Source organism: Zootoca vivipara, chromosome 11 (assembly GCF_965207765.1).
Source record: "Zootoca vivipara chromosome 11, rZooViv2.hap1.1, whole genome shotgun sequence".
Taxonomy (NCBI): Eukaryota; Metazoa; Chordata; class Lepidosauria; order Squamata; family Lacertidae; genus Zootoca; species Zootoca vivipara.
This window is the reverse complement of record NC_142594.1, coordinates 10,391,604-10,414,901: the sequence shown is the minus strand read 5'-3', so window position 1 is coordinate 10,414,901 and position 23,298 is coordinate 10,391,604. Positions and strand designations below refer to the sequence as shown.

The 23,298-nt window shown below is 42.2% G+C and overlaps 1 protein-coding gene across 4 annotated transcripts in view; it reads right to left on the bottom strand.

Annotated features, from left to right (window-relative positions):
- The window catches only part of MYRIP (myosin VIIA and Rab interacting protein), a 156,869-nt gene extending 133,894 nt beyond the window's left edge, over window positions 1–22,975 (bottom strand). For 2 of the 4 annotated variants that reach the window (XM_035130389.3, XM_088653660.1), the window contains exons 1-2: window positions 22,534–22,972; window positions 2,931–3,081 (exon numbers count right to left, since the gene is read on the bottom strand). In XM_035130389.3, the coding sequence (XP_034986280.1) occupies window positions 2,931–3,040 (110 nt within the window). In that variant the 5' untranslated portion in view covers window positions 3,041–3,081; window positions 22,534–22,972. Of the gene's footprint in view, window positions 1–2,930; window positions 3,082–22,533 lie in introns of all 4 variants that reach the window. The other 2 variants (XM_035130386.3, XM_035130391.3) reach the window with 2 other exon arrangements.
- Window positions 22,976–23,298: the final 323 nt, after the last annotated feature.

Below are 23,298 nucleotides of genomic sequence, written 5' to 3'. Positions count from 1 at the left end.
TGTTGGGGAGGGGAGTATAATTCAGTTGTGAGAGTTCCCCACCCCCACCCAGTCTGAAGTGGGAGAAGCCAGACACAACCTCACCATTCAGTGAGAACTAGAACCAAGAACTACTGTTGTGATGAAAAGTGGGGCCAGAACTGCTATAAAATAATGTCAGACTTGTTTCTAGGTGCATTACTCCTTTGCCTCACTATTCTTTGGCATACAATTAGGCACTGAATTATGATGAAAACTGCAATTACTCTCAATTGTAATCAGCAGCTGCCACATCCTGCCATTCAATGTGAAGTTGTTAAGGTGCCCATCATTCTAACTTCTTGTTTCAGGTTATCATCAAATGGAAGTACATAACAACAGTTCCAGGTCCATTTTTTCCTAGCCTCTTTGAGCTCACCTCTGTCTTGTTGTTGTTTAGTCGTTTAGTCGTGTCCGACTCTTCGTGACCCCATGGACCATAGCACGCCAGGCACTCCTGTCTTGCACTGCCTCCCGCAGTTTGGTCAAACTCATGTTCGTAGCTTCGAGAACACTGTCCAACCATCTTGTCCTCTGACGTCCCCTTCTCCTAGTGCCCTCAATCTTTCCTAACATCAGGGTCTTTTCCAAGGATTCTTCTCTTCTCATGAGGTGGCCAAAGTATTGGAGCCTCAGCTTCACGATCTGTCCTTCCAGGGAGCACTCAGGGCTGATTTCCTTAAGAATGGATAGGTTTGATCTTCTTGCAGTCCATGGGACTCTCAACAGTCTCCTCCAGCACCATAATTCAAAAGCACCTCTGTCTATTAAGCGTCTTATGTATGGACACAGAAATGAGTCACTTGGTAAACACAGAGCCATGGGAATATTCCCACCCCTTCTCTAGCAGGAGTGCTTAAAGGAAACACTTTCAGCTTCTTACTGTAGGGTGAATATAAACTAGTATTATATAGGAGGCATGTGGGAGTAATTCATGTCATCGGTGACATCTAAGGTTCCAAACTCAAATGCTGCATTAATTAACATAACACAAGTTTTAATATATTCCAAATCTGTTGACAGCTCATCAAAACACTCCAAAGCTGACCTTACAACATATTTGAGAAACAAGCGTTAGAAATATTGCCCTATCACAGAGTTCCACCGAGTTATTAGCTACATTTTCAAGTGCTACTGGCAGAAAAGAACCAGAGGAATTTCAGTTACGACAACAGTAAGCTTTGCTCTTTCAACACAGCTCTAAACCACCAACCAAATGCAATACATGAAATGTTGCTCATTGCCAATCTCGAACACGGAGATGGACAGTGCTGCAACAGTCTTGCATAAATTGAAAGAATGTAGCGATGGCATGGCAATTACTGAGTTTTAGATTAAGGTGGTATGGTTTTAGTGCTCTCATCTCTCAGGTGGACTTCCACACCTGAACAAAAAAAATGATGAATTCTGATTAAGTAACTATAACTTAATTTACTATAACTTAATTTACTACACTTGGGCAAAAAAAAAATGAAAGGCACAAATACAGGATGGGTGACACCTGGCTTGAGAACAGTACATGTGAAAAGGACCAAGGAGTCTTGGTAGACCACAGACTTGACATGAGTCTGCAGTGTGATGCAGCAGCTAAAAAAGCCAATGCAATTCTGGGCTGCATCAATAGGAGTATAGCATCTAGATCTAGGGAAGTAATAGTACCACTGTATTCTGCTCTGGTCAGACCTCACCTGGAGTACTGTGTCCAGTTCTGGGCACCACAGTTCAAGAAGGATATTGACAAGCTGGAACGTGTCCAGAAGAGGGCAACCAAAATGGTCAAAGGCCTGGAAACGATGCCTTATGAGGAACGGCTTAGGGAGCTGGGTATGTTTAGCCTGGAGAAGAGAAGGTTAAGGGGTGATATGATAGCCATGTTCAAATATATAAAAGGATGTCATATAGAGGAGGGAGAAAGGTTGTTTTCTGCTGCTCCAGAGAAGCGGACACGGAGCAATGGATTCAAACTTCAAGAAAGAAGATTCCACCTAAACATTAGGAAGAACTTCCTGACAGTAAGAGCGGCAGTGGAATTTGCTACCAAGGAGTGTGGTGGAGTCTCCTTCTTTGGAGGTCTTTAAGCAGAGGCTTGACAGCCATATGTCAAGAATGCTTTGATGGTGTTTCCTGCTTGGCAGGGGGTTGGACTGGATGGCCCTTGTGGTCTCTTCCAACTCTATGATTCTATGATTCTAATTTTCAGTTTACATGAATGGCAGGCTAGGTGCTTGGTAGAAATCCACAGCGAATGAGGAGCATTAACAGTCACTAATAGAGAAGATCGCTTAACTTATGGTTTTCCTGCCGTATTTTTCTTCATCGGCTATCATTTCACTTATTACTTTATGCTTAAGTAACTATCTGAAGCAAAATAGTTATAACAGGCCAGGGCATTTGTAATCTCGGTTCTCTGGAACTCTGGCCCTGAAACTGTATGTTCCTTTGTCTCAGCTCTGAGCAATGAGCACAGTACTATTACAAGGAATAAGAAGAATCCAGAGTAGCCCAAACTAAGTATCAGATGCCTACCAAATATATTCCACACCTTGACCAGAATGCATAGCCTTGGCCACATCTCAGGCAAGTATATACCTCCATACTCATAATGAGACATTATGCAAACAAATTACAGGGGGGTTTCTCTAGCAAGTACCTTGCCCTCCTCCCTCCCCCCCACTAGAGCAAGGTGCCCCAAGTCAGTCTCACTTTCCACTAAAAAGTTGCATTGGTGGTTCAGTGGTAGAATTCTCACCTGCCACTAAAAACTTGCTTAAGTTTTGTAAAACAAAAGTGTTGGATTCTTAATTCAATCACATCAAAATATAATGAATTCAGATTACAGATGGTGCAAAATGTATACCACTCAACAGTTTTCTTATCTACATGCTTACATGTTCCACTTTCATGGGTCTTACCTCAGTCTATCTTCTTCTTTCTTGCGGAGGGTGAAATCTCGCTGGACCACCTGCAAGACATGCTCCGCTTCATCATCAGTCAAGCCAGACAAGTCTAGCTTCCTCCCCATGGTTAGTTCTATCTTCAGTGCAATAAATTAACAAAAGGAACCTAAACCACAAAAGGAAACAAAATAAAGAATGTAAAAACTAAAAACTCACTGCAAGTCTCCAGTTGAGCTCCTAAAAATTAAAAAAGAATACTAATTTAAAAACTGATATAATTCACAAGAGGGTGAATCTTTCATATATATATATATATATAGAATCAATGTACATCTCAGGCCTACAGTTCTTAAGAGTCAAACTGCATGTCAACTTCCAGCTCAAGGAAAATATTCACCAGATTGTGATCAACAAAGAAAATGTACCTCAAAGCAGTTTTATGGAGCTGCAATTTAGAGAGGTTTGCATGGCAATGGCAGGTAGATGCTCATATCTTTCTCTGCAGTCTTGTTTTCTTACCCCATCAAGCTGCTTCCACCCCCACCCCACCCCCCATGGTGTGGTAAAAAGGTACAGATAACTGTCTTTTTTCATACCAAGAGCAAAATGTATGGCAAAGACAATATTTTTTAAACCTCTTTTGCTCTCACCAAGGTCCCTTCCATACAACCTGTTTATTGAGCATTCATATTGATTTTTTTGCGGATAGCTTAGATGGCGTTGCATTGAGTGGTGTTATCCCACACTTTCCAGTGCATTTTCCTGTCATTTTGCTTATCCTAAAAAGTCCAATCTTTTCGCCTAAAGGGTTTGCTGTGCAAAAGCTCCCAATCCACTTTAACTGTGAAACCCAGTTCTGGCACAGTCTAGAACGGCCCTGGTGAATCGGTTTCTGAAATCTTACAATTCAAAATGTCTGATGCTCCCTCTTAAAAAAAAAAAAACACCTTCACATAGAAAACTAGTACATATGTTAAGGATTAGAGGGTTAGTAGTCTCCTGTGTGAAAGGATATTTTTTAAATGGGAGAGCAGTCATTCATGTAACCTCCCCCCCAACATACAGTCATACATCGGTTTGCGACCGCCTCCGTTTGCGACCGATTGGTTTGCGACCGCCGTGGACCCGGAAGTGTTTACATCTGGGTTCCATGGCGCGTGAATGCACAGAAGCGATCTGCGCAGTGCGTGCATGCGCAGAAGTGCTCTATCAGCGCTTCGCGCACGCGCAGAAAAGCCCCTCGGTTTACGATGAACTCGCGGAGCAACCAGCTCCCTGGAACGAATTATAGTCGCAAACCGAGGTATGACTGTAACAAGGTTTTGCAGAATGGAGTGCTCCTGTTCAGGATTATAGGCAACCATTTCCCAAGGTATTCCATTATACTACCGCCCAACTCAATCAGCACTCTGTATTCACTAAGCATGCTCAGACTTCATTTTTGTGGGGGTGGGGGTCCTTTAAAAAACAATCACCCAGCTGCAAACCTTCTATATTTTGTTGAAAATATGGGTTTAGTTATGGCCATGTGGTTTAGATACTTACTGCATGTTGTATTTTATTGAATATTTGTATGCCACCTTGAATCCTTTGAGATGAAGGGCAGTTTTAAAATGTAACAAATGCATGATTTGGGGGTTCCTCCATGCCTATTGAGACCTCTGCCTTGCAGGTGGATGGACCTGTTTCAACTATGAAGGGATCCACACTCGAAGAATGAGTTTTCTGTTAGTAAACAGGAAATGCTACATTTGGAAAGTGGCTTTGAAATTTCCTTACAATCAGATTCTAGATGCCAAATGAAAGCTATTACATGCAAGATTTGGAGAACAGAAGTAATCAAATCAAATTGAGACTGCTCAAGCACTTTGAGTAGTGCTCCCTTAGCCTTTCATCCTCAAGGCAATCCAATAATAAGCCTGTCCATAAAGCTAGAACTAATGAACAGCACATACATGCCAGTCACAACTCCAGTAAAAATGCACCCACGCACGCACACACACACGCAAACTGAAATGAGCACGAGTTGTTTAATTACTTGGGGGGGGGAACCAAATTCCCAGTTCCCATTTTTATTTTCCCCACAGTACTGGCTATTAATTTATGTACGTAGCCAACAGAAGAAGGCACCATGAGTGAAATTAGCTGTGTGGGTTTTATTATTATTATTCCAATATTACTGGCAATACAGTGTTTCACTCTTGTGAATCAGATCCACACACAAAAAAGCATGAAAACAAAAGAACAGACACATCAAGCAAACACTAATGTTAGCTGGTGAAAATGGGAGTGACCAGATAATCTGATGCACTTAGGTCAACAGTTCTGCCAGCCACCATTATTTAAGTTCCATGAACATTATGCAGCTTCAGCTCATGTTTAAAGGGCAAGATCAGGACTGATGCAATTGCTTATGGGTCAGAAGATAATGAGATGCAGATGTGAGGTAAATGGCCAATAGGCTAGGACAGTGGTTCCCAATTGGGGGGGGGGAGGTGTCTGTGTAATCCATCCAGGGGTCTGTGGCACCATTCACATAACAAAAACTACCACAGTGGTATCAAAATTTTCAGAAGTTTGGCTTTTGAAAAACAGGGGGTCTGCAGTACTTAGCTAATTGGGAACCACTGGGCTAGGAGATGGGAAAATAAGTGAGTCATCTTTTCCAAACGTCTCCTAGCTTACTGGCCATGTACGTGCAACCATACCCTATTTAATAGTAGTAGTAGTAGTGATAGCAGGACTGTATTTATACCCCACCCATCTGACTGTTGTCCCAGCCACTTTGAGCAGCTTCCAACATATATAAAAACATAATAAAATATTAAACATTAAAAACTACCCTATTCAGGGCTGCCTTCAGATGTCTTCTAAAGGTTGTATAGTTACTTATCTCCTTGGATTGGGGGGGGGCACATTAATCTTCCGATGAAAACAGGGATGTCCTAAGGAAAAGGATCAAATCAGAAACTGGGACAACTTCTGTAAATCCAGGAGTGTCCCTGGAAAATAGGGACACTTGGGAGCTTCCCTAACAAAATATATGTCTTAGTAACTCTGCCACTGGAAGAGTTAATAATAATTAAGGGCAATTATGGCTAGGGAGGAAAAACTTAAAAGGAAACAAAAGAAGAGCCCAGTTGGATCAGAACAAAGGCATGCTGAATTCAGCTTCCTGTTCTCACAGTGACCAACAAAATGCCTACTGAGATCCCAGAAGCAGGACCTCAGCATTTGGAGGACAGTAAGATTTTAATAGGGAGCTGCCGCTCTGGAGATCTGATGTGAGACACTAGATTCAGCTGCCTGCTCTTCCAAACTGTGCCTCCACCACCTATGCTCTACCCATGTATTTGTAAAATAATTGTTTGTTTGTAGATAAACTCAAATATTACAAAACACTGCTAGCTGCCAGTGACTAAAGGAAATGGAATCTGGGTAACTCCTTTGCCCCTTAAACTCTCTTGCTATCTTTTAATCTGGCTGCTTTGCTCCTACAACTCCAGTTCCTGAAGTAAAGCTCTAAAGAAACACTCTCCAGAACTTTAATCAGCACCTTTTCCAGCTCCATAATACAGTGGTACCTTGACTTACGAACAACTCGACAACCGAATTTTTCAACTTACGAATGGGGGTAATGCCGCACACTTACAAATGTCTCGACATCCGGAAAAAAACCGCAACGATTTTAGATGGGGATTTTTCGACTTACGAATTTTTCTGTTTCCAATGCATTCCTATGGGAAATCGTGTTTCCAATGGCGTTTTTCGACTTATGAATTTTTCGACTTACGAAGGTGCTTCGGAACGGATTAAATTCGTAAGTCGAGGCACCACTGTATACTCATTGGGATGCAGTAATCAGAACTGTACATGGTATTCCAAGTATGACTGCATCATAAGGCATTATGCTATTGGCAGTTTTATTTCTGAACCCCAAAAGAATCTGTCTTTTTCACAGCTGCAGCACACTGGGTTAATGTTTTCATTGAGATCCACTATGACTACAAGATCCATTTCCTGGTTAGTCAGCCCTCATTATCCTATATGTGAATTGTTTGCCCCAATAAGCATCACTTTTTCTAGAAAAAGAGGTGCCAAAACTCACCATGAACACCTCCCTTGTTCTCTTATAATGGCAATGGCACCCACCTGAGAGGTGCCAGAACTGAGTTCCGGAGTGGGGGGGGGGAATGCCCTGACTTTGCACACTAAATGTTAATGCTCATTCACCCAGTCAAGGGAGATTCTTTGGGAGCTCTCTGCAATCCCTTTTAGTTTTTACCAGCCTGAATGTTTTAGTGTCATTTGCAAATCTGACTTATCTTCTCTCACCCGCAGCTCTGAATCACTTCTGACTAGGTTAAAAATCACTGGTCCCAATACGTCTATTATGGCTTCACAAAGAAAACTGGCAGTTCCTACCTTAATACTACCAACTTACTATTGCTGCTGCACTTGAATAACTCACATTGGACTCTACCCACAAGGCAAGACTTCCCCTACCTGGTGCCCTCCAGATGTTTCAGACTCAGGCCAAAACATCTGGAGAGCATCAGGTTGGGGAACACTGCAGAAGATCATGATCTGCCAACATAATAAAATGTAGTGTAGTTTTGCAGAAAACAACAAGTGTATGTACTTTTCTAGCCTTTGATTCCAATATGTCAAAACAGTTTACAGGTATTAATTCTGCTTCAAATCCATTGTGACTTAATTCTGCAGAATGTTTCCCAGGTTTTGCAATGGCAAATTTACTGGAAGATACACATTGACTCAGGGGTTTCTGAACAGCATGAAACAACTTGGCAACTGCAAATAGTCACTAAGCTTTACCAAAACCAACCTGCTGCTGGTGCAGTATTTGGTCAGTAAAGAGTTGATGATCAATACATGGACTTGGGGAAAGTCAGATCATCAGGATTGCCATTAATGGCTATGACACATAACAAAAGTCTGAGCTACTAGAGCTAAAGCAACACCCCATAAATATGATGAGTACAGTTGCTACTGAATTTCAGTCAAAGCAAATTTATAATTGAAGGAAGTCAACATATTTTCAATAAGATTAAGACATCTTGCAGAGGAAGTAGTCACTGTTATCTGCTCTTGCCAGGTTGACCATGAGGCCACCCACACTTCCTCTCATTCCTGTTCAGCCCTTAAATAAGCCCTTTAAGATATACCAAGTCATTGTTCCTTATGTCTATGAAGGGTTGAATTAGAGCTTCACAGTACTAGAATTGGAACCCAGAACCTAATGATATAATGCCCACAATGCAAAAGCAGTTGACAATCACAGGGGGAGTTGGCAATCCCTGGAGCACCTGCTCAGTGCCCCAAAATATTGATACACATTCATATGTATTTTTCTGACATTCATTGATAAGATGTGTGCTACATTGAGTCCAACTGGATGCATCCAACACCTGCAATTCACATAGGGCGGGAGCTTTGTTGAACTTCATAATGATTTCTGTCATTCTAAACAATCTAGCAAAGTAGCTGCTGGTGATATATGAACTATGCTGCAAAACCAATGATGTCCTGAGAAATCCATGCTAGTTGTTGCTTCCGCATACCCCAAAATGTACGCCACTCTTTGTTTAGATTTACTACTACTGGATTGGCAGGAACAGTTCTAGTAAGTAAGTAAGTAAGTAAAACTTTATTACGGTCAAAGACCAGCAAAAGAATAATACAATTCAATTCATAAGTTCTAAGTAATTTTAGCAACTGATCGTATTTCAGGGATTGTTTTAGAGGCTAGAAGCAAGCAACATTTTGTTTTATTATTACAAAGATTGCATACCTTTATGTGCAGTCTAAGAAAAGTGCTGTGAATAAAATTATTGGGTAAATGGCTTCACATTATTTTATCAGCAAAATGTAGCACGCAAAATTCAGGAAAATGTCGTAATTCTTTCCTCAAGACCTGAACTTTCAAAAGAGTCTAATTATCCAAGCAAACAAGCTGATAATGTTAACAGCCAAGACAGAAAAATGTGCAGTATCTAACTAAGCAGCCACATGAATGAAACATTGCCTGTTGAAATGGTCACATGAAATAAACACGAGACAGCGCTTTCACCGAGAACTGCCTGTGAAAGAGAGCAACAAATAGCATATTGTTCCTTATTAACACAACATCATTTTCTTTACTATAGAGATCAGCTATCCATACCATACCACGTTTTTTAACAGTTGGACAACGTTATCAAACAACTGTTCTAAAAACCTATTATTTGCACAAATATATTTTTTTAACTTGCAAAAGCAGTTGCATTTTGAATTCCTCCAAAATTATGCTGATGCAATCAAAAAGTATTTTTTTCCTTCCCTTTAAATCCCTGATGTAGTTCTGTACAGAAACTTGGACCCAGAGAATTAACCTTGATTGAAACATCACATTTTTTTTCAACTTTGTTGACCTTCTCTAGCAGTGTACAGACACAGGAGAAGGATGGGTGGGCTTTGGGTTCAATCATAGCTCAAAGAGAGAACTAGTAAGACCAACAGGATCCTACCTGACCTTAACATGCAGCCCAGGATCTTGTGCAGCATGTAACAGTTCTACAGTAAAGGCTCTTAAGCAAACAAATCAGCATGGAACCGGCATTTCAAGATATGATGCTGGAAAACCACCAGTTTAGAACTGATGTCAATTTCAGACAAGTTCCTTACACTACCCGTGACAGCTACTTTCATGGCATTTGCCTTCTCAAGGGAAACCAGTTATCCAATTCATAAATCACAGAAATGTGGAATTAGCATGCAAAACTTCACTTTCTGCTTTTGGCAATGATAGATCAGCCACCCCATTCACCACAAGCAAAGAGAGGGCCATGGGCACTGAAGTGGAGTCAACACAAGCAAGTTTATTTGTTGAACCATGACATTCATAGCTTGCCTTTATTTCATTGTGCAACTACAAGGCGACCCTACCAGACTTAGACCTGCTTAGTTTAAGCAATGTTTCTTTGTCCTTTTGAGCACGTCCTCAAACCAGTTTGTAATCTGGATTTATTCTGATTTATCTCTAGAACTACTCAGGAGGGTGCATGCCTCTGTTCAGTCTGGAGAATCACAGAAGAGTTGACATCAGCAGAACAAGAGACTCTCAAATTTGTTTCAGAGCTTCTTTCTAAGGAGAACACATACTTCAGGTTGTATTTTTATTGGGAGTGCTCATGGTTTTGGGGGAATCATCTGTATATTTCTAACACAACCTTTCAGGTGCCATAGGAACAGGCAGAAAAATTGTTCTTAAAAGAGATGGTAGATCAAGCCCTGTCAACATTACTTTTTTGATAACTGAAATTGATCCTGATGGCTAATTATAGGGTGTCTTGGTTTATATCCCACCTGTTAAATAATGACATTTACTATTCATTACCCATCTGTATTCTCCGCTTACATTAACAGGACTCACATGATGGCAACTGTGTGCAGAATTGTGACCTGATCTTATGCAGCAAAAGCTCACTGGTTTACTGATACTTACCCCAAGTAAATGTGTATAGGACTGCAGCCTAAGCAGAGATTTGTCCCTTTTAAAATAGGGATTAGAAACAGGTTATGCTATGTAGCAGCTAAGAGCGGCAGCTATGCCCTCAGAAGTCCCTAGTCCGCATACTCTAATAATAAATTATTCTTATAATATTGTTTTCAGCCATAAACCCTTGGGCAGCTTTGGACAAGTTACTGTCTCTCAGCTTCACCTGCTGCCTGCAGTAAAAAGTCTGCTTACCAGCTATTATAAGCTTTGTGCACTTAGGAGAGTGCCAAATAAAGATGAAATATTACTCTTGTTGCTGAAAATTTCAAAGAATAATAAAAATCCGAGACATGGGTGGAATCTACACACATATTTTAAAAAAAACTCTGTGAAAATGCTTTAATAACGTTTTGAAAAATACATTGAATTTTGCATAGCTCACTGTCATCATCTAGTGTCACATTTGTATACTGCACTTCACAACACATTTAAAACGTTTTATTTGCAGCTGTACAGCTGAGTCCATAATAAACTATTTTAGCTCCTTTGGTTCACATCTTTTATTTATTCTTTTTTAAAAAATAATTATTATGCTGAAGCAATTTAATACATTTATTGTTGTGCTTGCCTTTGCTCCAGAAGTTCCCCACATACTAAAAATAATTCTTTTGCCAATGGATGTAAGGTGGGTCTACAGTTTAATACTAAGGAATCAGTTCCCAGAGAAGTAGTTTGGATTTGAAAGGCCATTTTAAAGTCCCACGTGGAAAGAACCAATTTCAAGTAGTAGTGAGTCCCTCCGCAGATGTTCAATATTTCTTCATGATTTGCATATTAGAGCTGGCCCTGAAATTGACTGCAACAGTGCCACTTGGAATGTGAGGTGTACAGTGCTGCTCAACACTGCAGTGCCTGCATTTGCAACAAACACAACCTTAGTCTCAGTCGCATCCATTCTCTCGCTTAACCGTCTAAAAGAAAACATGCTTTAATTTAGCAGGGAGTTGAACGAGACAGTGTTCTAGCATGATATGCTAACTGTTCTGGAGAAGTCGACAGTCAGCCAGGAGTTAGATTCAGATGAGGTTTGTGAGGACAGCACAGAGAGAGGCATGGTCAAGAACCAACCAGGCTGGAACAAGAATTTTTATGAGCTGAGATCAATGCAGAGTAGCTTTATGGTGAAAAGGTTACCTTGGGAGGTCTGCAATAGCAAATGAGCAGAAATTATATGTAGGAGTGCTCAGCCAGAAGTAGCTAAGGAAGGGACAGGCTTCTGCAGGCTTCTTTTTCCTACTTCCTTTCTTTCTCTCATTTTCTTTTCTTTTCTTTTCATACAAAAGTGTGAAGGACCAATGGCAAAATAGATTAGCTCGTCCCTCACTTCCAGTTCAAGACTAGCACATAAAGATGCATGTCCACTGTTATAAGCAGAGAGAGGGGAAGGAGAAAGGAGCAACCAAAATGCAGAAGGAGAAGGGCCAAAAATACAAACACTACCTAATAATCATCCTAGGATCCTAGGGCTGAAAGGGTTCCAGAAATCTTAGCTACCTAAAAGTACAGCAAGGCTATCCATTCAGTAGACCCATCCAATCTGATCAAATGTGGCAGTCCAGGATACAGAATGGCACAGGGTGAGAAAAGCTACTCTAGGGAAGCTGGCTGTAGGGCAAGTGGTCCAGATGACTGAAGAATATAGTCATGGCCTAAACTACATCACACATTTTAAAAAGCGTAAAATTATTTCTACTTCATCCCCCCCCCCCAAGTAAATCAGAGTCGCATCTAGCAAAACTCTGTAAAATATACACAAACAATAGAACACCATAGCTGCCAAGTTATCCCTTTTTTACAGGGATTTTCCCTTATGCTGAATAGGCTTCCTTGCGAGAAAAGGGAAAACTTGGCAGCTATGTAGAACACAGTATACAGTAATCTGTTCCCTCCTCACAGCTCTGCTAGCTGTAGCCTCGAAACAGCCTCCAAAAGCAGCTAAACACAATAGGGCACGCAAATAAGGCAATAAATTTCAATTGCTAGTCCAACTAAGAAATAAACCAATTTTCCTTACTGTAAAAGAAAGGCATTCACAAATTGGGGTTGTGGGAGAGAGATCTGCCTAATTTTGGAGCCATGATTACTAATGGTTATTACTTCACTACCTGGTCCATAGGAGCCAACTTTTGGGGGCTTCCCCCCCCCCCCAATAAATTATATGATGGAGCCAGGGCCTCCCCAAAGTTGACGGGCAATGCCATTCAAATGGTGTGTATGCAGTGTGTCATGAGATCGGTTATCTGGGGTGGGGCTTACATCCCTCCCTCAATATTCAAGTTGGCATCCCTGACCTAAACCTTACCCAACACCAGACTAGGGTATTTACCTAATCTTATCTAGAGAAAGAGTGTCTTCCAAAAATAAAATATGGCAACAACTTGAGATCATGAGCAAAGAGCTACCCAGCCACCCTTAAGCAATGCATGCAAGTCCAACCCACTCATCACCTGATCTTTGCTTGTGGTAGGAAAAGGAAGGGGCAGCACCAAAAGGACAGGAAGCAAAAATCCAAAAACCTCAAAATGATGCTCAAAGTAAATAAATTTATTATAAAATATATGCCTGTGTGATTTGGTGTGCCACATTCTTCAGAGGCAAATAAATTGTTATTCATTCAAAGCATGCTGTCTCAGGCCTAAAAAGACAAGATGCCAAAATGAATTTGACATATACTTTTGCATAAACTTCTCAAGCATCATTTTTAATCTTTTGCCCGGGGGGGGGGGGGTTGCAGGCCCTGATGTCCCATAAAATGTTTGTTTGTGTTTATTTTTTTAAAAAGCAAAACTTAAAATCATATACCAGGAAAACACTCTCTCCCTAACCTTCTGGCCTACAAGCGAAACATCATCATTAGCCATAATTCTTTGCATAGATTTCTCTAAATCATTCTCTAAATCACTGAGAGGTAATTGCAGGACACAACTACAAGCTTATTTTAATTTAGTGCCAAACTGGCTTCCACTGAATCAGCTGTGCTCCATCACTGGAAAGCTGGCAAACTTATTTGTGTACTTCTATATGGAAACATATTAAGGTAAAGTTGGCCACTTGCCTTGGTAATAAGCTATATCCATTTTAAAAAGCTTTCAAGGAACTAACACAGGGCAGTAAAATAAATCAAATCATTTGTTTGATCATGATATACATACCAGCATTGTTTTGCTAGCTCTGACAAATTGCCATACTCTATTCATACCTAGCAGTTCGAAAGCACATCAAAATGCAAGTAGATAAATAGGAACCGCTACAGCGGGAAGGTAAACGGCGTTTCCATGTGCTGCTCTGGTTTGCCAGAAACGGCTTTGTCATGCTGGCCACATGACCTGGAAGCTGTACGCCGGCGCCCTCAGCCAATAATGTGAGATGAGCGCGCAACCCCAGAGTTGGTCACGACTGGACCTAATAGTCAGGGGTCCCTTTACCTTTATTCATACATAATGTTTTTATAAACCACTTTGGGTTGTTGTTCTTTTACCATCAAGCATTGTCTATTTCTAAATAAATAAATTAAAAGTTTATGTGTCATAAAGGAAATATATCGATATGCTCACCTCATTTCTCCAGGTGGTACAATGTTTTAGTGCAGGGGTCAGCCAACTTTTTCAGCAGGGGGCCGGTCCACTGTCCCTCAGACCTTGTGGGGGGGGCGGACTATATTTTGGGGGGGAAATGAACGAATTCCTATGCCCCACACATAACCCAGAGATGCATTTTAAATAAAAGGACACATTCTACTCATGTAAAAACACGCTGATTCCTGGGCCATCCGCGGGCCGTATTTAGGAGATTGGGTCAGATCCGGCCCCTAGGTCTTAGTTTGCCTACCCATGTTTTAGTGGAATGTGGTTTCTTTTGAAATGAGGCAATTGGAGGCTTATTCCCGGACCATCTCTTATAGCTCTCCTAGTCCGTCTTACTCCATGTCTCAAAACTGCAGTTTATACATTTCTTCTTTTCACACACAGACATAGATTACATCATCCTTAGCTGGAGTGTGGGGGAAGGTAAGCCACATATCCCCTTCTCCATTTTTTTTAAAAGTTCATAACATTGCTGCTTGATGTAGGACTACTTTGCAATATTCAAACCATTAGCTGCCATTGAGAGACATCACCTAAATGTTCACAGCTGTTGAATGTTCAAATCCCAGATTCTGGCCAGGTATGGCCTCAAAGTAAAGCGACCGCTATTGCCCTGTCCAAATAAAAAATCCAATAACAAATCCAATAGGTTACATAGGTTTAAAATTATTGAATTGTTGGATTAAGTATCAATTAATTTAATGCCACCTTGCAGCTGAAGCAGTTGGACCTTTGAGATACTGTTTTGTAGGACTTAACTCCAGCAATATATTTCAAATAATGCACAGTCTATTTTCTTAATAAATCACAGATTTATATATATATATATATATATTGTGTGTGTGTGTGTGTGTGTGTGTGTGTGTGTAACACATACACACACTTTAGTACTATAACTGAATATTCTTCACAATATGATGTTTTGGTATCATGAAGTTGTCCACATCTGATATGATAACTGTAAAAGACCAACTTTTCTATAGCTTTTACCCTCCTTCAAAATCACAAAGCTTTTCCTCTGACTTCTAGAATATCTAATTCTTAATTCAGTATAAAAGGCCTATCTCCAACTAGAATCTAGGTCCTAGATGCTTGCAGAACGATTGCTTTGTTGCACTAAAACACTAATTTCTTGGAAATGCACATGGAGAACTAATTGGGTAAAGAAAATGCTTTTGCTAATCAAGTTTGCAAACATTATTTTTAAAGAATAGCAAGTAAAGAGTAAGGCTTAAAATGTGCTATCAAATATAGCTGTGAAGCCGAATAGATTACTATTACGTTGCTAACATTAGCAGAATGTCCCAAAATCAAAAGAGCGTGCCATGGCTCTTTAAAGTGTAGACGAACTTTCTTCATAAGGATGACTTTCATTTCTCATTTCTGCATCAGTGCTTGTGTTTTTGGAATGTGTATGCATAATAAAAATCATATTTTCCCAGAACTGCAGTGAAATTACATCAGAGTCACTTGCAGCTAACCCAGCACAAATGCTCAGGAGCAGGCTCACTTTACAAGGTAAATAAAAAGCAACGATTTCCCATTCCTGAATATAGGAAACCAAACTGTCAGCCAAAAGACCACTAAATAAATCAGCAAAAAACAAAACCCAACAGAAATGACCACATTAAATAGGAAAGGGGTGCTGTCAGAACAAACTTTTGATGAAGTCACCAAGAAAGGAAGACAGGTGAAGCATGCCTGAAACCAGCATTTAGACTGACAGTTGCTAATATGCTAAGCAGTCTTTGTTTGCAGGTACTCTTAGCATAAGATATACTCTGTGGGTTAAATCACAGAGTCCAGGGCTTGCCGATCAGAAGGTCGGTGGTTCGAATCCCTGCAATGCGGTGAGCTCCCGTTGCTCGGTCCCAGCTCCTGCCCACTTAGCAGTTTGAAAGCACATCAAAGTGCAAGTAGATAAATAGGGACCGCTCCGGCGGGAAGGTAAATGGCGTTTCCGTGCGCTGCTCTGGTTCGCCAGAAGCAGCTTTGTCATGCTGGCCACATGACCCGGAAGCTGTCCGCAACTTCCGCAAACACTGGCTCCCTCGGCCTATAGAGCGAGATGAGCGCCGCAACCCCAGAGTCGGACATGACTGGACCTGATAGTCAGGGGCCCCTTTACCTTTAATAAGAAAATATCCTATATAGTATTGGTCAATAGAAGCAAATTATATATTTGATTAACAATTATATATTTGATTAACAAGAGTACATAACAACTATATTTGATTTCTACTAGCTACCTAATTTAAGTGTAATCTGTATATCCTTTGATTCTCCAAGTCTGTATTTTGACCCCTAAGGTTCTCTTCCTTCCAGTCATCAGAAAAAAATACACTTGTACAGTAGTTTACAAACTTTGAATAACCAGCATACATACTCATGTGATTGTGATTATATTTTACTTATAAATTGTGCTTTTCGAAGTTAAGGTTTTCCCTAGGATGATTTATTTGAACGAAAATATATTGAGCACATAACATTTTTTTCAGCATCAGTAATGAAGCCCTGTTCCTTTTTCATCTACAAATCCCATGGCCTTCTTAAACATCCTTATTTGTTCAGATATTGTTACAGTGTGGAAACTGCTTCCCTAGCTGTGTGTATACAAAATCAGGATCTTTCAACATGTTATTCTCAATGCAAGACAAAGTCAAATCTCATTTTAATAATAATAATAATAATAATAATAATAATAATAATAATAGTTTGCCAATGGGTTACGAGTAAGGGATGTGCTTTATCTTCTTTCTTTCTTTCTTTTTTTTAATTTAAAATACTTTATTTCAAATTCTTACAATTTACATAATACAAAAAACATACAGAAAACACAAAAAGAAACTGAGAAAACAAAGAAAAAAACCAAATAATCTATAAACAATATACATGAACCAGAACTCAAATTCAAACATAGACCAAACCAGACATACAAAAATCATAATAACCAAACATAATAATCAGAAATAATGTGTGTATATATATATATGTACCTACATGCATATATATACTAACTCAAAAAGCTAACTGATTCCCAAATAACTCGCACATTACACATCAAGCATAATGCGGAAAAGAAAAAAAACCAAAAGAAAAACACAAAGGATGATACAAAAACCAGGAAATCAGAAAAATGCCTTCACGTGTTTCTGTGATGTTCTAGTGGATGGCTTTGCCCATGTAACTGAGAAACCCAGCAGGAACCACTGCATCAAGAACTCCAGCCTGTCGCCTTAAAAAGCACTTTAGGTACTAAGGTGGTCAAGGTTTAATGCTATATTCTGCTAAAGTTGCAATCCTATGCACATTTACCTGGGAGCAAGGCCCACTTTAATGCAATAGAATTTGCTTTCTAGTAAACATGAAGAGGGCTGCAAAACTCCCCAAACGTTTCCTTAATGTTTAAATGTGCTCACCATCAGTAACAATCCTCTATAAATCTAATTATTTCAGGTACTTCTAGGCATGCAACCTAGAAGGGGTCAATGACCCTGTTTTGCTAAAGCCCAAGACAATAATTGCAAAAACTACTCCTGGATTCTAAATTGTTTTTAATGGAAAATGTGTGTGTGTGTGTGTGTGTGTGTGTGTGTGTGTGTGTGTGTGTGTGTTTTCCATAAATCTCCTCTGTTATAATTATATGTTCCTTTTCAATTATCAAGTAATGTTGATACCAAGGTCATAAGCATAACATAGACAACAGCACTTACAGAGCAGTCCTAAGCAGCAGTCATGTACAGTTGCAGTGGCAGACCCTCAGGAACACATTACTGCCAGTCCCCAAGCTCTCTCCAGGTAGGGACTCAAATCCCCCCTATACTGCTCACAACTGCTGTTTTACATCACAATGCACCAGGAGAGCTCACACAGCTCAGCCCTCCCCACCCCCACCCCCCATCCTAGGAGCAGGTTATTTGCAGTGCATACCAAAACCAGGTTCAAGAAGTAGAAGGGAGGGACCAGGATTCATAGTGACAGAGACAGAAAGTGACAGCAACAACCTCCAGTGTCTCTGTATGCAGGGGACAAAGTTAGGAAACAGGAGATGGGAGTTTGGCACCACTCACTTTTAGCAAGCCTGATAATAACAGCAGCAAAACCCCTGAGAGGGGCAACTGTCAGGAAACTCCTAATAATAATAATAATGTTGTTGTTTAGTCGTTTAGTCGTGTCCGACTCTTCGTGACCCCATGGACCATAGCACGCCAGGCACTCCTGTCTTGCACTGCCTCCCACAGTTTTGTCAAACTCATGTTCATGTTCATGTTCATGTTCAAACTCATGTTCATGTTCATGTTCATGTTGAGTTTTGTCAAACTCAGTGTTCGAGAACACTGTCCAACCATCTTGTCCTCTGTCGTCCCCTTCTCCTAGTGCCCTCAATCTTTCCCAACATCAGGATCTTTTCCAAGGATTCTTCTCTTCTCATGAGGTGGCCAAAGTATTGGAGCCTCAGCTTCACGATCTGTCCTTCCAGGGAGCACTCAGGGCTGATTTCCTTAAGAATGGATAGGTTTGATCTTCTAGCAGTCCATGGGACTCTCAAGAGTCTCCTCCAGCACCATAATTCAAAAGCATCAATTATTTGGCGATCAGCCTTCTTTATGGTCCAGCTCTCACTTCCATACATCACTACTGGGAAAACCATAGCTTTAACTATACGGAATAATAATAATAATAATAATAATAATAATAATAATAATAATATTTTTCCCCAGCCACTCTGGGTGGCTTATAGCACACACACAAAATGTAAAACATTAGACATAAAAAAATTTCCCGATACAGGGTTGCCTTCAGATGTCTTCTAAAAGTCAGATAGTTGTTTATTTCCTTGACATCTGATGGGAGGGTGTTTCACAGGCTGGGCACCACTACCGAGAAGGCCCTCTGCCTCAAACTCACACTGCAAACGTCACAGGGCAGTTCCCTACCACTCAGCCACAGGAAACAGATACATCACAGGGCATTTGTCTCTTCTCTTACCCACAATCTGCACACCAAGTCATCTATACCAGGAGCACCGGATTGCAGGAGAAGCCCTTGCCTGGTGGAGCAACTCAGATTTTACATTCAGGAAGTATACAGCCCCCACACTAGGAAAGGTGGGACTGTACACCTTTCCACTTAAGCCAACCAGGAAGGGCACTACAGGGCCTGTAGGCTTTTCCTTCCTTATATGAGCCAACCAGTGCTTTATTATGACATCACACCTCATTGTTCTTCCCTCACTACACCATGCCAGATGACTGCCTGATATACCCTGGCATTAGCTCCCATCCCACTTGTGGACCCTGAAAAGTCAAGTCTTGTCTCAGGAGTTTCACCCCAATGGGGTCAACTGGAGCCAGGTTCCAGAAACAACAGCAAAACAAAGCATATGGCAGTGTGAAGTATTTTATAGAACAGCTTCTGGGATGGAGGAGACCCTGAAAGGAAATGACACACATCTGGGGTTGCCAACCAGTCACTCCAGTAGGCGCCTTGCAGGGTGGCAGGTGTAGCGTCCCGTATGACACCAGCTCCACATCAAAAATGCCTTCACGTGTTGTATAACTACCATGGAGCTTGCCAGGGCAGAGTAGCCTGCCTACAGCGAGCAGGAGAAGGAGCAGGAAGTATCCTGGCCACTAGGACCCTCATACCTACGGGACTGCCTCTCCCGGTATGCCCCGCGGAGGACCTTAAGGTCCATAAATAGCGACACCTGAGAGATCCCAGGCCCTAAGGAAGTCAGATTAGCCTCAACCAGAGCCAGGGCCTTTTCAACATTGGCTCCAGCCTGGTGGAACGCTCTGTCTCATGAGACCAGGGCCCTGCGGGATTTGATTTCTTTCCACGGGGCCTGTAAGACAGAGTTGTTCCGCCTGGCGTTTGGCCTGGGATCAACTTGATCCCTTCCCCCTTTTTCCTTTTTCTGACGAGGCTGCAGTTTAATTTTAATGTTGTATTAAATCTTGTTTTTAAGCTGTATTTTAATTAACTGTTTTATATTCGGAGTTAGCCGTCCTAATAATAAATTTTATTATTATTATTATTATTATTATTATTATTATTATTATTATTATTATTAGTGCTGGTCAATGGTTGTGCCTCATGATATGCATAGAATTGGTTGCAAGATGGTTCCCCTACTTGTGGCAAAGGGAGACACTGCGAAAGAATGGCATGCGCTACGGCCTAAATCTGTGCCACCCCAACCCTCCCATGACACTGTTCATTCTAGGCATTCTGCCAGCGTATTTGTAGTGTTGTGTCAGTGTAGCCACCACAGTGATGGCATCTCCCTCATTCCACCAGTTCCTGACAAATCCTGTAGCTCCTCAACAGGAAGAACCCATGGACAGAACTGTGGCCCTAGTATGGAATAATTAGACAAGTCACTTGCTGGCAGTTAATAGAAGCAGGTATCTTCCTGGGTGCAAAAACCAAAATTTATTCCCAATATCTGGAAGAGCATTTTCAAAGGAAGAGTAGGGATGGGAAGCCTGACAGGTTATGCATCTTTAAGCCTTGCAATGTAAGTTAAAGTTAAACACATGCTTAAATCTCTCCCATAATTAATGGACTTAATGGGGCTCAGCTTTGGCCTTGCGCCCCTATTTCTGTAGAAATCAAGAGTTCTTGGCTCCAACAGCCAATTTGGAAAAGGAAAATATGTAAGCTTTTTAACGCACATGCAGCATCAATATAATTCCCTTAGGCATGGTTGTATTCCCTAGGATATACTTAACAGCACAGCCACATTTTAAAGCATTTTGCTTCATTTTTTGTTCCAATTTGGTTACATTAATTTAAAAATACAGCTCAGCACAATGGCACTGATCATTTTAATTAATTTGCTTAAGACAAGTTAACTTTGACCAGATGGCATTTTCTTGCATAATTGCAATGTGCTGTCCTCACGTTAATGTTACGGTAACACATGCTCCTTCCTGTGATTTTGAAAGGTGCTGCTGTATATACTAGCAGAAATAATGCAGTGTCACAATATTGCATGTATAATATTGTGTACCACAGTTTCCAAAATTTATTGGAAGTTACTGCAGAGCAAAACATTGTGTTGCTTTCTAATAATAAATAATAGGAGCAATTGTTTATGATCCGATAATGTTTTAATAAATCTGCCAAGTTATTTGAGCAGCTGGCCACCAATCCAAACTAAATAAATCCAATTAGTGTTTTAATGTAAATAAATGAAATGAGCAGAAAGGGACAATGGCTTCAAGCAGTTGACACTGCTCGGGGCTGTTTTCATAATAATTTTTTTAATTAAAAAAATATGAATTTGGGTATGATGGAATTGTGATTTCCAGACTGTTACAAATTCACCTTTTTAATGGCGTCAAATACAGACATAAAACCAACTTTTACTATGCCCTCAAGAGAAGTTTATCTTTGGCATAGAGCAAGTAACACACACCCATATACACAGACACCTTTGGTTGATTCAACAGCACAGAAGAAAGGTCATCATAAATTGTTTTTCAAACAAACCCAAAACCCGAGTACAATAGCTAGCAACACAATAACTTATTCAAAGCAATGTGCCAACATATTGACTTCTAGGCTAGCAGAGAAGGATCAGCTGAAGGGTACAAGCCTAGAGAGTAATCCCTGTTGATCTCTATGGGACTTACTTCCCACTAAACATGCATAGCTTTGGGCTTCACATCATTTCAAGCAATAGCAGCCTTTCCAATTTCGTTCTTCATCCCTGCTTGCTCCATCTCCCTCTGCCTGCCCCCTTTCCCTTAACACGGTCTCTTCACAATGCCAAGCCAGTTGTGTGTGCCATTCGGCCCCTAGTGTTGGAATTACCTGCAAAGGCAGTTAAGGGGCAGCACAAACGCCACACTGGAGCCCAAACTCCGGGAGCCGGGGGGGGGGGGAGAGAGAGAGAGAGAGCTGATCTTCAAGAATATATATCCCAAGGAATCCCAGCCCAGTTTTTCCTCTAAGCCACCCTGGCGCCGTCCTAACGTCAAAGTCAGCCGGGATCTGCCTCCCCGCATGACCCAGCTGGGAAATGTGGGCACAGCAGCGTGTGTCCAAGCGAGCAATCGCCTCGGGAGCAGCAGCACCAGACACATTCTCCCTTCCCCTGCAGCAGCAGCAGGCGGAGGCACTGCGATAAAGGAAATCGGCAAAAAAAGAGGTGGACAATTATCAGTCCTCGCAGAACGCCAGAGAGAAAGAGAGATGCACCAAAATGGAAGCTGGCGGCGGGCAACTTCCCCCATCGATTCTGCCCACCGACCGACCCCCACCCCCATCTCCGGCAGGACTCCCCCCCCCCAAAAAAAACCGACGTCCCCAGAGCCAAAGGCGGGTCCACAAATCCTTCAAACCGCGTCTTCCCCACCCCACACCACCCCCCACCACCCCACCCCGCATGCATAGGTCGTCAGGGTGCGGGACACCTTGAGGCGCCGGTTCTTTTTCAGAAGGAGAAGGAAGGAAGGAAGCCCACCTTCAGTCCGGGCAGCTGCGCGCGCCGAGCGGCTCTCCAATACCCCGGACCCGCAGAGGTGTCGGCGGCGTGTCCAGCTATGAGGCGCGAGGCGGGCGTCCCAAGAGGAGACCAGTCCGTCGGGAAAGAGAGCGCTGCTGCTGCTGCTGCTGCTGCTGCTTCCTCGGCGCTACCCTGGCGGCTGTCACCGGAGAGTGACGGCTTTCCACCTTCGCCGGCTCGCTCTTCCGATAGGGGCTCCTCCTCCTCCTCCTCCTCCTCGAGCGCTGACGGGGCGGCCGCAGCGGAGCCAAAGTGTCTGGTCGCAGCGGCAGCAGCAGCGGCAACGTCCCCGGGGCCAAGCCGTTCCCGCCCTCGTTGCCCCTCACCGGGCGGCTGCGCTACCTCCCGCCGCCGACACCTGGCCGGGACGCCAGGCGGCCAATCAGAAGGAAGCGGTGGCTCCTGAGGGAGGAGAGAGGCTGAGGCGGGCGGTAAGGGAACGCGCGTCTCGGTCGCGCGCGCCGCAGTCGCGGTCGCGCTTTCCGGATCTCTCCAGCAAGCTGATCTTGCCTCTCCGTCGGGGTGGGGTGGGGTGGGATGGGCGGCGCGCGCACCTCTTGCCCGTTTGCGCGCGCTGCGAATGCCGGGCCGTGGCGCGCGCCCACGTTGCAGCAGTTGCGGGGAGTTTCGTCAAGGAGCGGCGGGGAAGGGAGGCAGCTGCTGCCCCCCCCTCAGGAGAAAGCAGCAGCCAGGGAGGGGCTTTATGTTAATGCACCATGCGGA